Raw genomic sequence first — 14059 nt, forward strand, 5'->3', positions numbered from 1 at the left:
TTTTATTTACCGGTTTATGTTTTTTTGCTGTAAGTTATCTGTCTTGGTTTAGTAAATATGAAAACTTGATAATAGTTTTACTGTGTGATGACAGTCTGAATCTTTTATCCCTTGCACAGCTCATATTTAATGCAGGTAGTATAATGATCCTTGGTTGGCTAAGAACCGGTAGTGAAAAGATGCATATAGTTTTTCATAACAATGTAGTCTTTTTGTTTTACAGAGATATTGGGTAGTTGAAACACTGACTGCATAGTAGAAACAGACAAAAGAATGATTGTGCATTTTGAAGCCAGTATTATGTTCATTTATATAAACAGCTTTGTTCCATAAAACTGCATTCATTCCAGCAACTAACTTACAATGTAGTAATTTTTAGTAAAGTTGTATTTAATACCTTTAATTCTCTCTCTCACTCTTGATCTTTCTATTTTTTTTAAGTCTTAGCTGGATTTATTCATCTCTATGTTAACTACATAAATTCTGGAAACATTCCACTGTACAAAGATGTTGTTCAAACCCTGTCTGCTACGGTGAATGCAGAGATGATAGAGAAAGCGTTCAAGAATTATAAACAACAGATGAAAGCTCAGAGCAATTTTGTAACAGAAACCGAACAGGAACTGGAAGAAATCCATAAACAAAACATGGACAGTGCAGTAGCAGCTTTCAGAAAAGGGTGCTTCAGGGATAATGGAGATGCTGAAAATAAACTAAAGGTATGTCCTTTTCTCATTGTTGTGCTGGGTGATGGCAGTGGTGGATAATATCAGTTGATTTAATGTAATACCTAGCATTTTCTTCTGATGATGACATTACAATCTTTCATTTCCCTTACAGATCAAGTTTAAGGCTGTTACCTGTTATCCAACATTTATTCATGCATAGTTGTAACAGACTATTGTCATTTTGTATCTGGGATTTCACTTTAAATTGTGCAACAAATGTATATTTTAATGGAAAATTAAATTTCAAAATATGGATAAATTGCATGTATGCATTATTTGCTTACTTATGGATCATAGTCATTACACGTGTTTTGTTAACTCAGGTGCAGGATGTCAGGAAGAGAGAAGAAAAGAGAAAGAGAGAGAGAGAGAGAGAGAGAGAGAGGATCAGTGCAATGTGTTTCAGATCCATCATTGACAAATATTGCAGTAAACTAAGTATCTTTAGTTGTGTACTTAAGTGCAGTGTAAACTTATACATTGGCTAATGAACTGGGAACTGACAAAACATCTTTGGAAATTTTAATGGCTACCTAGTAAAAAGCAAGCACCCATTATTTAATGCAGTCATGCTGTTTTATTAGTGTGAGATTTACACCATTACTATCTGCTACTGCTTATGAATTGTTAGTGAAAATGTTTTCTTGCCACTTAAACCAAGAAAATTTGATGGAGACAAAGTTGTGTTAAGTATGGCAGCTCATAAACGGATCCCTTTTTGGAGGGAGCTATGTAGAGTGACTAAAAATCTTCAGAACGTTCTAGCTGCCTCAAGGCATAACAGGTGAGATGCTTCATAGGAAATAGCAACTGTGTTCAGGCTTTATTTCTGGCAGACAGTTGTCCGTAGGGGACCATTCCACAGAGAAAGTACAATATTTTTAATGTATTTGTTATTTTCTGAAGAATGGGTGGCTGTGGTGGTGCAGCGGTTAGTGTTGCCGCCTCACAGCAAAAGGTTCTCCGGTTCGATTCTCAGCTGGAGTGCTTTCTGTGCGGAGTCTGCATGTTCTCCCTGTGGTCGCGTGGGTTTCCTCCCACATCCCAAAGACATGCAGTAGGTGGATTGGACACTCTAAATTGGCCCTAGGTGTTAGTGTGTGCCCCTTCTGTGGAAGGTTGGGTGTCGGGCTGGCAACTCAGCACTGTAAAACTCCACTGCCAATCATGAGCAGACAGATGATCCGCTGTGGTGACCCCTAACTGGGAAAAGCCGAATGAAGAAGAAGAGTTATTTTCCTGAAGAATGCTTGTAGTTTTTTTTTTTTCATGAGACATTTCTTATAAGAAACTGTTACTTTTACAACAGAACTTGTTAATGAATACTGGGGATGGTTTTGTGAGAAAGAAATTTACTGCTTTTGAAATATTTAGCTGCAGTGTAAGGATTAAAAGCTAGCAAAGTGTTTTTTATGTACCTAAACTCTGAGCATTTTAGTGTTTTTCTACACTTTGTGACTACTTGACTTCATTATTTTACTACTTGGGCTTCTTGTTCTAGTAAATCAAAATTTCTGCCCAACACAGGGGTAACATCTACCTGTTCCCAAGCAAATACACCCTTTAGTCTGGAGGCAGTCTCAAAAAGGGAGAAAGTCTCCAAATGACCATATTGAGACTCACTGTCCAAAGAATAAGAGTCAGAGGCTATGGATCCCTCAACTGACATTACCCTATCTCTGCCTGAATTAAAAACGTCAGAGCAAGCAGTGTAAAGTGCTAGAAATATATTCTGTGTTTGCTACTTGAGTAAGTACACTTCTTGACATCTTTTCTTCACTCCATGTTTTCTTTTAGTGTACTTTCAGTGAAAGGTACTTCGAATTCTGACAGGATTGTTTTGTAATGCTTGTGCTTTTACTTTTGAATTTTGAGGGACTGTGTAGGGAAGTGTGTGTGTGTGTGTGTGTGTGTGTGTGTGTGTGTGTGTGTGTGTGTGTGTGTGTGTGTGTGTGCTACAGCACTGACTCTTACACTCATCCTGCTGTTTCTTCCTTCAGTGTATCCAAAAAGAAAAAAATAGTTAAAGCACAAGCCCTTGTCCATACTGCATGTGCATTCAGTGACTGTTTGGATGGTAGGAGACTCTGCGGTGGCCATTGCAGGTTCCTCAGATCACATGCTGATTTCCTCACATCCCTCTGTTGTAACCTTGCCAGTCATTATGGATCTGGGTTTAGACGTGTCTTCTTTGGCTGTTCCAGTGTCTGATGTGCGCATGGGAAAACCGCCCAACTTAGGTTCAGGAGGTACCCCGAAGGGTCTTTTTGGGGTGACCAGGAAAGAGACCTCTTGCTCAGAATGATATGCTTTCTCCTTCTTGCTCCACATCCACAGATGACCCTGGAAAAAAAAAGAGGAAATTAATCATGATGACAACAAGGATGTGACTAGAAATGACATTATTACATTAGCTATGGGTTTGTTGCTGGCTTTTAATCCTGGGTGTCAAGCACTTCATGCTTTTCCTTATTCCTGTACTTCAGAGGATGATGATGCTTGCTCTGACGTTTGTAATTCAGGCAGAGATAGATTAATGTCAGTTGAGGGATCCATAGCCTCTGACTCTTATTCTTTGGACAGTGAGTCTCAATATGGTCATTTGGAGACTTTCTCCCTTTTTGAGACTGCCTCCAGACTAAAGGGTGTATTTGCTTGGGAACAGGTAGATGTTCCCCCTGTGTTGGGCAGAAATTTTGATTTACTAGAACAAGAAGCCCATTATACAACACCCATTCCTTCTGTTTTGCCAGCCTTGGAGGAGGCTTTTAATGCAGCCTGCAATGCTACTGGCTCCCAACTGTCTGCATTTAAAAATGCAGATGAATTGTATAAGGTCTGTCAAGTAACAAATGCCCTTTTTCCTCATCTTAAAGCAGACCCAGCTACTATCTCTCCCACTGCTGCTAACGCAAATAGGTGCCTTACCACCCCATCTCAGTTCCTGAGGATAAAGAGGGTAAACCTCTGGACAAACTGGAGGAAATCGTTTTTTTCTTCCTCTATTTCAGTCTTTAAAATTCTAAATTACCAGGGCTGTATGTGGAAATTTGTTCTTAAATATACCAGTGTTTTGAGAGAATTTTCTGCTTTACAGTTCCCTGAAGAAAGATGTAATTTGAATCAGATTGCGGCTAACTTGTCTGAGGTTTCCAGACATGCCTTAAACAGTATGAATGATTGTGCTGACACAGCATCTGGGGCTTCTGCTTCTGCAGCAGTCTTGAATAGATTTGTTTGGCCATGAAACCAAAAGTTTTCAGATGATTTAAAGTAAAAAATCCTCCCCTCTAGATAGGGAGGCTTTATTTAGGCTTTCTGCTACACAGGTACTCAAACAGTGGGATGAGAGAGGTAAGTTAATGCAAGGGATTTCTAGGATTTTTTTCATGTCCCCAAGTTACTTCCCTCTAAATCCTCATCTCCTTTTAAGAAACAAAATAAACAAATGAGAACTCCCTCCAACATGCAGACTCTTGACAAAACACCTTAGAAAAGATGGCAGGAGAGTTCTAATGAAACCCCCAAAAAGAAAGGCCCTTTCCAAAAAAGGGTCAAGTGCTTTCCTCAGAATGACTGTACTGGGATCTAGGTAACCCTCTTTCCTCATCTTGCCCGAGCATTTCTTCCAGTGTCAAGAAAACTGAATCTAAATGCTCCATTTTGGTATCAGGTTGTTTCCGACAACTAGGTGTTAAAAGTTATTCAGGAGGGTTACAATTGGCAGTTGGTGGAAAAGCTCTATCCTTTCAGTTGTATTACATTGTACACCCCCTGGGCTGTCCATTGCACCAATAGTATTTACAGTGTGTGTGGCTTACTGCAGATTCTGGAGTACCACATTTTTCTTTATTTAAATGGCTTGTTTATTTGTGCAGGGTCTCTTCCCAGTTGTCAGGAGTCCTTTAAGGTATCCTCCCTCCTAGATCATATAGGATTCCCGATAAATTTGCAAACTCTGTCCTATATCTGTCACACAGGGCTGTGTTTATAGGTTGCCTAATAGACATTGGGCAGGATTCTTGATGGCTTGCACGGAGTCTAAGAGTAGTGTAAGACTCCATGCAGCCATCGCGATCCAGGAACAGCCAGATTGTGTGTGTAAGAGAGCACCTAAAACGGCTCTTGCACGGGCAGGGCGTGGATATGCTAATTACCTCACTTGCAGCCGAAAGGGATGCAAATGAGGCAAATTCACGATCCAGGAAGCAGAAACCTGCCCGTGTAAGAGCCGTGTTATCTGCAGAAATGTACTCAGTTGATAACTGAGTACCGTTCTGCAAATAACACAATGGAGCCATGTCAGCTCCAAATAAAGGTTGCAAATGTTGCAGGCAGCATGCCAGTGGCCAAATATGTGCCCACTGGCAATGTACCCTGATGCAAACATGAAATAAAAATAATTTTTTTTTCCGGTGATCGCCGATGTTTAAACATAGCGCAGCGTCGCTCAAACCGGCTGCGCTATAAAAAAACAAAAAATAAAAATATTAAACCCACAAATGTGGGTTTATGCAAAGCATGAGTATACAATGGAAGGGAATAGCAGGGTAAAACAACATAGCCACCGAGTAGGGGTTGCTAAGGGGGGAAGCGGAGTGTAAGACATGTAACTAAGCATTAGTAGGCAATCCTATGTAAATGAGTGGTAGGATAGTGAATCGCACTGTTACATAGAAAATGAGCACAATCCGTGCAGTGTAGGAGTAGGATAAGGGGGAGTAACAGAGTAGGAGATAGGTGACATCACAGGGGGGAATGTATGAAAGGAATGCAGCTCATTGGAGCGCAGTGGCATGTGAAAGCTGTCAGTCACACATCATGGAAAGAGGAGTGTCAACAAGTAGGCATGGGAAAGCCAAGAAATGGAAGGTGTACACAATGGATAACACCAAAGTTTCTTGCTGGGCCTGCATGCGCGCGTGTGCGCGCTGGTAGACACGAATAAGATAGAGTGCGTGCGTGTAAGCGTGAGTGCACGCGTTTAAGGCAGAGTAAGCATGTAGGAGCCTGTTTAAACACCTGTAAGCTTGTTTCCGCTGGTGTGCGCACGTTTTAACCCGAATAAGCAGATTCTAGTCCGTCTAAGCATGTGTGCGCGCGTGTTAGCCACTGTGAACGTGTTTATGCTGGTGTGCACATTGCTCCCCCCTGAGGAAACCGAAGGGAAAAAGGAAGCATGGGAAATAGTAGGAAGCTAGCAAAAATTACTGGCAGAGCTAGCAGGTGAAAACAATCAGAAGCAGGCAATTACACAGGCAGAACAGTAGCCCAGCCCAGCACTTAAAACACTGCAAACAACAGTGCAGAATGTTTCTCTCAAGAGACACTGCAACAGAGGAGTAAGCTACTAGAAGTGAAAACTGAAAAAGCTTCACTCAGACCAAAAATGCTAGGGGCTGCCATAGCTGTTATAAGGAGACATATGCAACTTGCTTAGAGTGGTGACTATGCAAATGCTGCCAGACAACCCACAGTGAGGAGACGGAGAAGAGTGTACAGGCCCAGGGTCACCTACCAGGGGTTACATGAGCTGGAGATAATGGAGCACTATAGAGTGGACAGAGACCTCCTGCAGCAAATTGTTGAGCTGTGCAGGCCACGCCTCACACACAGAACCAACAGAGGGGAACCCATCCCAGTGGAAACCAAGGTATGTGTTGGCCTAAGAATACTAGCAACAGGTACCTTCCAGAGACCAACTGGTGATATGATGGGGATATCACAGGCATCAGCATCCAGGGTACTGCACCAGTTCCTGGACGCCATGTCAGCACATGTCGGTGAGCATGTATACTTCCCCAATTCCCGTGAGGTATTGGCCAGCAATATGCGTCTCTTCCAGCAAATAGCGGAATACCCTGAGGTAGTGGGTGCAATAGACTGCACGCATATACGCATCAAAGCACCAGCCGGTGAGTGGAGTAGGGCCTACATTAACTCAAGGGCTTCCCCTCCATCAACTGCCAGGTCGTGTGTGATGCCCAGGGCATAATAATGAATGTGTGTGCTAGCTGCCCTGGAAGCTACCACGATTCACATATCTGGCATCTGACACAGCTGTACTAGACATTTGCCAATGGGGACATCCCACATGGTCACTTAGTGGGGGATGCTGGCTATGCACTGGAGCCGTGGCTGATGACACCCATCAGAAATGCACACATACCTGAACAAGAACGCCATAATGAGGCGCACGCACAAACATGAAATGTAATCGAGCGTGTGTTTGGGCTGCTTAAGTCACGGTTCCGGTGCCTGGACACATCTGGTGGAGCCTTGCAGTACACACCAACTACATGTACCCAAATTGTCATGGTATGTGCTATGCTACATAATATGATTCTGCGAAAACAGCTGCAGCAGGACCAGCATAGGGCTGGGCCAAACAGCCCCCCACCATTGCCAAGCCAATCACAGGCAGAGCGTGACTCGGAGGAGGAACAACCTGAGCCTGCCCCAGTAGGCAGAAGGAGGCGTGCCCAGTATGTCTTGGCCTTGGCAAACGACAATGCATAGCACATACACTGGCTCAGTAGGTACCCAGGAAATGATACCTCTCTCTGACTCAAACGTATAGTAAAACGGATGCCTAAGTTGACACAACCTGCTATCAAACATGTACAGGGAGTGTAGTATGTGCATCCAACATAGAGACAGCCCTGCAGCACCACCTGAGGCATGATTGCCATGTGTTAAACAATGTAACACCATGTAGTATATGCAAACATGATGACCCTGACTAACATCCTACCCTCACCAAGCATGATGCCAGAATATGAAGACGAGATGATCAATTACAATAATTGGCTTAAGTATTGCCAGTAGTCAAAGGGAATCCAATGCGTGCCAGCCTGGGATGACATGCTGAGCAAGGCACGATGCTCCACCTCCATAGGTATCACAAGGGATAAGAACCTAGATGTAATGCTACCCAATGCCAGATGTCCAAACTGAAAGATGCATGCAGTCTACACTCCCCTCAGCATGGAGAATGTTGATATCTGTCCTGTGACAGAAAACTGGGTTAAGGCTCACAAGAGCACCCTAACACTACCAGGTTACACCTCATACTGTGCTTTACAGCCCCAAAACATGGAACAAACTACAAAAGGAGGGTGAGTAGCAATAATTGTCAAGGATAACCACACCCCCATGTTGGTACCACAACAAGAAGCAGCATGGATTATCCATGCTCAAGTAACAGTGGCTAAGACTGCCTGCCAGTTTGTAGCCTGCTACAGACTACCCTCCAAATGCCAGGAACTGCACTTGGCCTACGGTGGAACACATGGAAATATCAAGCTCTCCAAACAACATTATATTGGGTGACTGAAAATACTCAAACATAGACTGGGAGCATTATCCCAGCACCAACACCCTAGGCCAAAGATTCCTAGAATCCATAAACCAACATGCTCAGGAACAACGTACCACTCCCACAAGAGGGGTAAGCATACTGGATGTGATAATCAGCAACATGGGTACTCTATGGCCAGATGAGAAGTGTATTCCTCACTGGTAAGATCAGACCATAGAGTAATCACACTGGATATTCACAGCCGGGCCACAGTCCCTGTCCAGAAAACCACAGTGAAAAACATGTGTAAAGGAAATGTTGCACTCCTCCAAACTGATGTGGAATCCATTAAAGGCCCTGTGCCTGTGGAAAATATGGGCCACACCTCAGAACCCTTTATAAATGCATTCTATGAACACAGTCAGGAATGCATGGATTATGCAATACCAAATAAAACCAAGGCCCAATACCATACACACAGGCATCTGGCATGGTGGACCACAGCCATTACCAAACCATGCAACAGAATGAGGAAGTCACCACATGATAGAGCAAACCCAAAAAGGGAAGTAATCTCTGATCAGTATTATGGCAATACAATATGGTCAGTCATAAAATCCACTAAGGCCAGCTACAACAAGTTGAATCTGTGAATCTTGGGCAATGTTACACCTGCCCCATGTACGCAGACAACCCCCTCCACCCCCCAAGAAATACAAATATATGTGAGAGATGCAAGCACGTCTGCAAACTGGAGGCTGAGCTCACTCAACTCAGTACTGTCTAAACTAGTCAGGAGGAGAAGGTAACCACACACACCACAAACCCACTCACATAGACCCATCACAACTGCAAACCAAATACATAAACACACAAAAACATTCCTGGAGGCTATAATTAAAAACCACCAAATCAACAGAGGCCTCCAAAGCAGACACCCAAGCAACCACTACCCCCAAACATAGCACATGCAACACATAGTACACAAAGTCGGTGTGCCAAACAGTCACAGCCCGTAAGGACAAACAACATGCCTGATAACACTTGTAATAGGTGACTCCATAGTCAGACACACTGATGTCCCGCTCACGTGACTGAACAAGGAAAAGGGTACAGTAAGCTGCCTGTAGGCTGCTAAAATCTGCCACATAACACTGTCATGCAGGTCACTCCAAAGCAAGTACAAATATGACTCAGTCATTGTCCATGCTGGTGTGAATGACCTGAGACGTACCTCCCTGGACTACATGTAAAGTGACATAGAGGAGCTGTCCGATTATGTAGGCCAGGCTGGTATGACTCTGACCCTGATCAGCATCCTATCCCCACCAAGAATGATGCCACAGTACAAACACAGAATGATCAGCTTTAACAATTGGCTCAATTACTGGTGTCAATCCAAGGGGATACAATTTGTCTCTGCTTCGGATGTCATGCTTGACAAGCCACGCTGCTTTGCCAGGGATGGCTTGCACCTGTCACCCCTGTGTGTCTGGATATTGGCTAAGGCTCTTGCCACCTCCAAAGTGCCTTTTGTAGGCAAGGCTGAAGAGACAAACCCACCTCCCCAGAAAACATAAGTGGAAAAAACATGAGGGTAATGCTGCTCAATGCCAGATGTCTAAACCACAAGATGCACGCTCTCGAGACCCTCCCCAGTATGGAGAACATCGATGTCTGTGCAGTGATGGAAACCTGCATCAAGGCTCCTGAGAGCACCCCAGCACTACCAGGTTATACCTCAAATCATGCTTGTCGGCCCCAAAACCTGGACCAAACCACAAAAGGAGGGGGAGTATCCATATTCAGCAAAGATACCCACACGTCCAGGTTACTGACAATGCACGAAGCAGCAGAGACCATCCATGTGCAACTAACTGTAGGCAAAACTGCTGTACAGTTTGTAGCATGCTACAGACCACCCTCTCAGACCCAGGAACACCACTCAGCCTCCCTGAAGACACTGGAGAGTATGAATGTCACCCCAAATACCAAACAAGGTACTCACAAATCACCACATAGGTGGTAATCCATTACGTATGGAAGAAGTAATCAGGGACCTAGGGACACGAAGTGGACAGTAACCCCACATGCAACACTCACTTTGCCAACATGGCTAGGAAGACCACCTATATTGGCCACCTTATCATGAAAGGAGTCACATCTACATCAAGAGAGGTCATTGTGCCCCTATACTCTTCCCTTATCAGGCCCATAAGTGAGTACAATGCCCCATTTGGGATGTACTATACCCGACACCTGCAGCAGTTAGAAAGACCTCAAAAGTACCTGACCAAGAGGATAAAGGGTGTCAAACATTCGTCATATGCTGCCTGGCTGACAACACCCCAGCTGTATGCAGTCACATACTGCATACTCAGAGGCGATGTATGCCTGATGTACAAGGTCATGTCCAATGCAGAATGGATGGACATGCTCCATCTCAGAAAATCCAAAGCCATTAGAGCCGTGAGAGTGACAGATGTCAACCTCAACACATAAATAAATCGGATGTGCTGGAGGGACAGATTCCTAACCCAGAGGCTTCCTACACTCTGGTACAGAACCCACTCCATGTTAGGCAGAGCCCCTCACTGACTGTCTTCAACAGGAATCTTGCCAAGTGGATGGGAGAGCGTAGATTTACACTGGGGGTCTGCAGTATGTCACATCTAGACAGAGGCACAGTAAAGTAAACCCTAAATGGCCATAATATTCACATAGCAAGGGGTGGCGAAAGCCACACACACACTCTGGCTAGGCTGATAAATGCCCTAGAGATAGCCCAGTATGAACCTATGAACCTATGGAGATACAAATTGTACAGGACACTAAGGATAATCACAAGGTTGTCTTAACTGATGGTAGGAACCTTGGTGGGAATTCACAGATATGCACTGAATTACCAAATATTACAAACAATACACCAAACCCTCACACATTGCCAACAGCCAGCCTGACAGGTTCAGTGCAAACCCCCCTCCCCCAAAAATGACAAATATCTATCCCAGCAGAGTGCTGGCCCCCTGACATTGCAGATGCTGAGGTAACAGGCAGCATCTTCAAAGCAAGACACACAGCATTAGTGGTACGACATGGTGTCCTGGGCTGTGTCCAACATGAACTCCAAGAAGAATGGAATGCCAAATAACACTACTGCTCAATTTCAGCCTTACCACAGGATATGTACCCAAAGAGCAGTGTACAGCAACAATGGTCCCTCTCCACAAAGGTGGTGCCTCAATGGATACTGCAAACTATCACCCCAGAATCCTGACAAGCTTGGTCTGCAAAGCTATGGAAAGGATTATCATGGACCTCTGAAATAAATACAGACACTGGACCCTACCCAGCGTGGCTTTCTTAAGGGCAGATCCTGCCCCTTAAACATGTCTGACTCATTTGAAACAGTCATCAAGGCCATTGATGGGGAATGTGGTCCACACAGCCTATCTGGACCTTGCAAAAGCCTTCCATGCAATACCCCACGTGTTCATTATAGATAAGCTCACCAGCTTAAATATAAACCCCTATGTCAGTAGATGGGTTGCAAACCAGCCCAAAGACAGAACTGACTTGGTCAGACATGCTGCAGCCATGTCAGACTACAAACCAGTTACAACTGGCATCCCACAAGGCTCAGTCCTGGGACCTCCCTTACATGGTATATATTTCCCATAGGTACAGGCCAACATGGAAGGACTGTGTCTGAACAAGTTTGCAGAGGACTACAAATTGGGCACCTCATCTGACCCTCCAGATGACACAAGCATCCTACAAAAGGGCCACATAGAAACAGACAACTGCTGCCAGAGCCATGTCATCAAGCTAATTGCAGAAAAGTGTATAGTCATCCCCTGTGGATAAACAGTAAGTGCCCACCAATTACCACATAGGTGTTAACCCATTAAGTACTTTAGAAGTAATAAGAGACCTGGGGACACAATTTGATAGATATCTTGCAGAAACATACCATATACCCACCTAACCATGACGGTAGTCAGATCTAGATCAGGGGAGGTCATCGTGCCTCTTAAGTCATCCTTCATCAGCCTCACAATTGAGTACAATGGCCCCTGTGGGATGTACCTCAGCAGACACCTCCAGCAACTGGAAAGACCGCAAAAGTACCCCACCAGGAGGATCAAAGAGCTCAAACAGATGCCATGTGTTGCCTGATTAAACAAACTGCAGCTCCACACAGTGCCATACTGCCTGCCCAGAGGCAATCTGGGCCTGATGTATAAAGCCATGTCCAAGCTGGAATCAATGAACATGCTGCACCTTGTACAATCTGAATTCCAGTGAGCTATGCACATGAGAGACCTGAACCCCAGCATTGACATACATAGGACATGCTGTAGTGATTGATCCATAACCCAGAAGCTCACTCCACTCTTGAGTAAACTCCCAGTACAGGATAGCCAGAGAGTCCCCCATTGACTCCCCTCAACAGGAATCATGATGAGTGGATGTGAGATGGTAGGTTTACCCTGAGTATCACTGTTATGTCACGGGTAGACAGAGGCACATTGTACTAACCTTGAAATATGTGATGTCAAATTCCAGTTACAATGTGTGTTGAAGGACAAACACACTCTCTGACTAGCACTAGAAATGGCCTAGGGCACATCGCTAGTGTTTGTCAATGACCACCCAAGTTGTGGAATACACTACCAATGTTGGACAAGCCTGGTGTAAGTAGTCCATATCCAAACAAAATGCAGCATGGTCATATGTGCACAACTGGCCCTTAACCAGTCTGGTGTGCTCACTATGAATATTGAAAGCAGTGATAGGACTGAAACCCAGGATACTGTCCACCACGGTGAAAGTACTGAACCAGTACACTATACAATATTACAGTGTATGGTCATTATGAAAGGATGTTGACAACTGTATGCAAACTATTCCATGGAAACCCTGCAGGCACAGTATAATCCCTGTCGGGTTCAGACACAAAGCAGTTGGGCAGTATGTACACAACATGACTCCCAACACACAACTAGAAATGTGAAATACTGTGGAAGTTCACACACACCCACAAATGTGGTGGACTGAAGATCTCAACATATGGAAAGCACACACTGGGCATGCTCACACACTTTGATAAATGAGACATATGTCAGGCAACAAGCCATGGAATATGCCTGAACTGGGCATGCTCACACACTTAGGCCATGTCTAAGTTTAGCAGTTGGCCACACTTATGTGGTATTTGTATGTGTTAAACCAGGAACCAACCACAAGACAGCAATCTGCCCAGTGCACACAGTTAAATGACTACAGAGACATAAGTTAAGTAGTGGATCCCACACATATTCAAACATCTTCCACAGATACACAAGGTGTACATAGAAACAGGGAAAGCTATGGCAATAAAGACCTGTAAACAGTTTATCAGCAAAAAATATTGTGCAGCTGAAAATTAAACATATGGGTGTAGAGGTCAATACTAGGCTGTTTGCCCTAGGGAATACAATCTTAGTCAGACTGTGCTTGGCATCTGCCTCCCCAGTACAGTAGGCTACTGTGCCTCTGTAAAGTAGGTCACAGAAGGCACCATGTAAGGCTAGTGTGCTGTGCCTCTGTCAAGCAGGGACACAGTGGAGATCCCAGGGGTTGAATTTGCAATGTCACATCCATGTTTGAATCCTGCAAATGCTCAGTGTGTGTGTGTTTGGGTGAGGGGGGTTAGTGTGTATGCAATTCTGTGTGAAAGAAATGTCCCTTCTGCCAACTACAAGAACACACTGCATGATGCACACTCCTCTTTCTAAACACTGATGATCTCAGCACCCTATAAGTACAGCAGGAGAAGGGAAACCTCCCCGTAATTCAAATAGTGCGCTCCGCTAATGCGTCTCTCACAAGTGTCATAACATAGTTAGATAGGGGTTTGAATCCTGCAAATGCTTAGTGTGTGTGTGTGTGTGTGTGTGTGTGTGTGTGTGTGTGTGTTTGGATGCGGGGGGTTAGTGTGTGTGCAATTCTGTGTGAAAGAAATGTCCCTTCTGCCAACTACAAGAAC

The 14059-nt window shown here is 44.3% G+C and overlaps 1 protein-coding gene across 1 annotated transcript in view; it reads left to right on the forward strand.

The window, feature by feature from the left end:
- LOC122793057 overlaps positions 1 to 14059 on the forward strand; it is a 1451532-nt gene that overhangs the window by 431157 nt on the left and 1006316 nt on the right. Inside the window, exon 4 of the mRNA XM_044060785.1 lies at positions 442 to 719. Coding sequence (XP_043916720.1) covers positions 442 to 719 — 278 coding nt within the window. The remainder of the gene's footprint in view (positions 1 to 441; positions 720 to 14059) is intronic.

Source organism: Protopterus annectens, chromosome 1.part0, assembly GCF_019279795.1.
Source record: "Protopterus annectens isolate FY-2018-M chromosome 1.part0, PAN1.0, whole genome shotgun sequence".
Taxonomy (NCBI): domain Eukaryota; kingdom Metazoa; phylum Chordata; order Ceratodontiformes; family Protopteridae; genus Protopterus; species Protopterus annectens.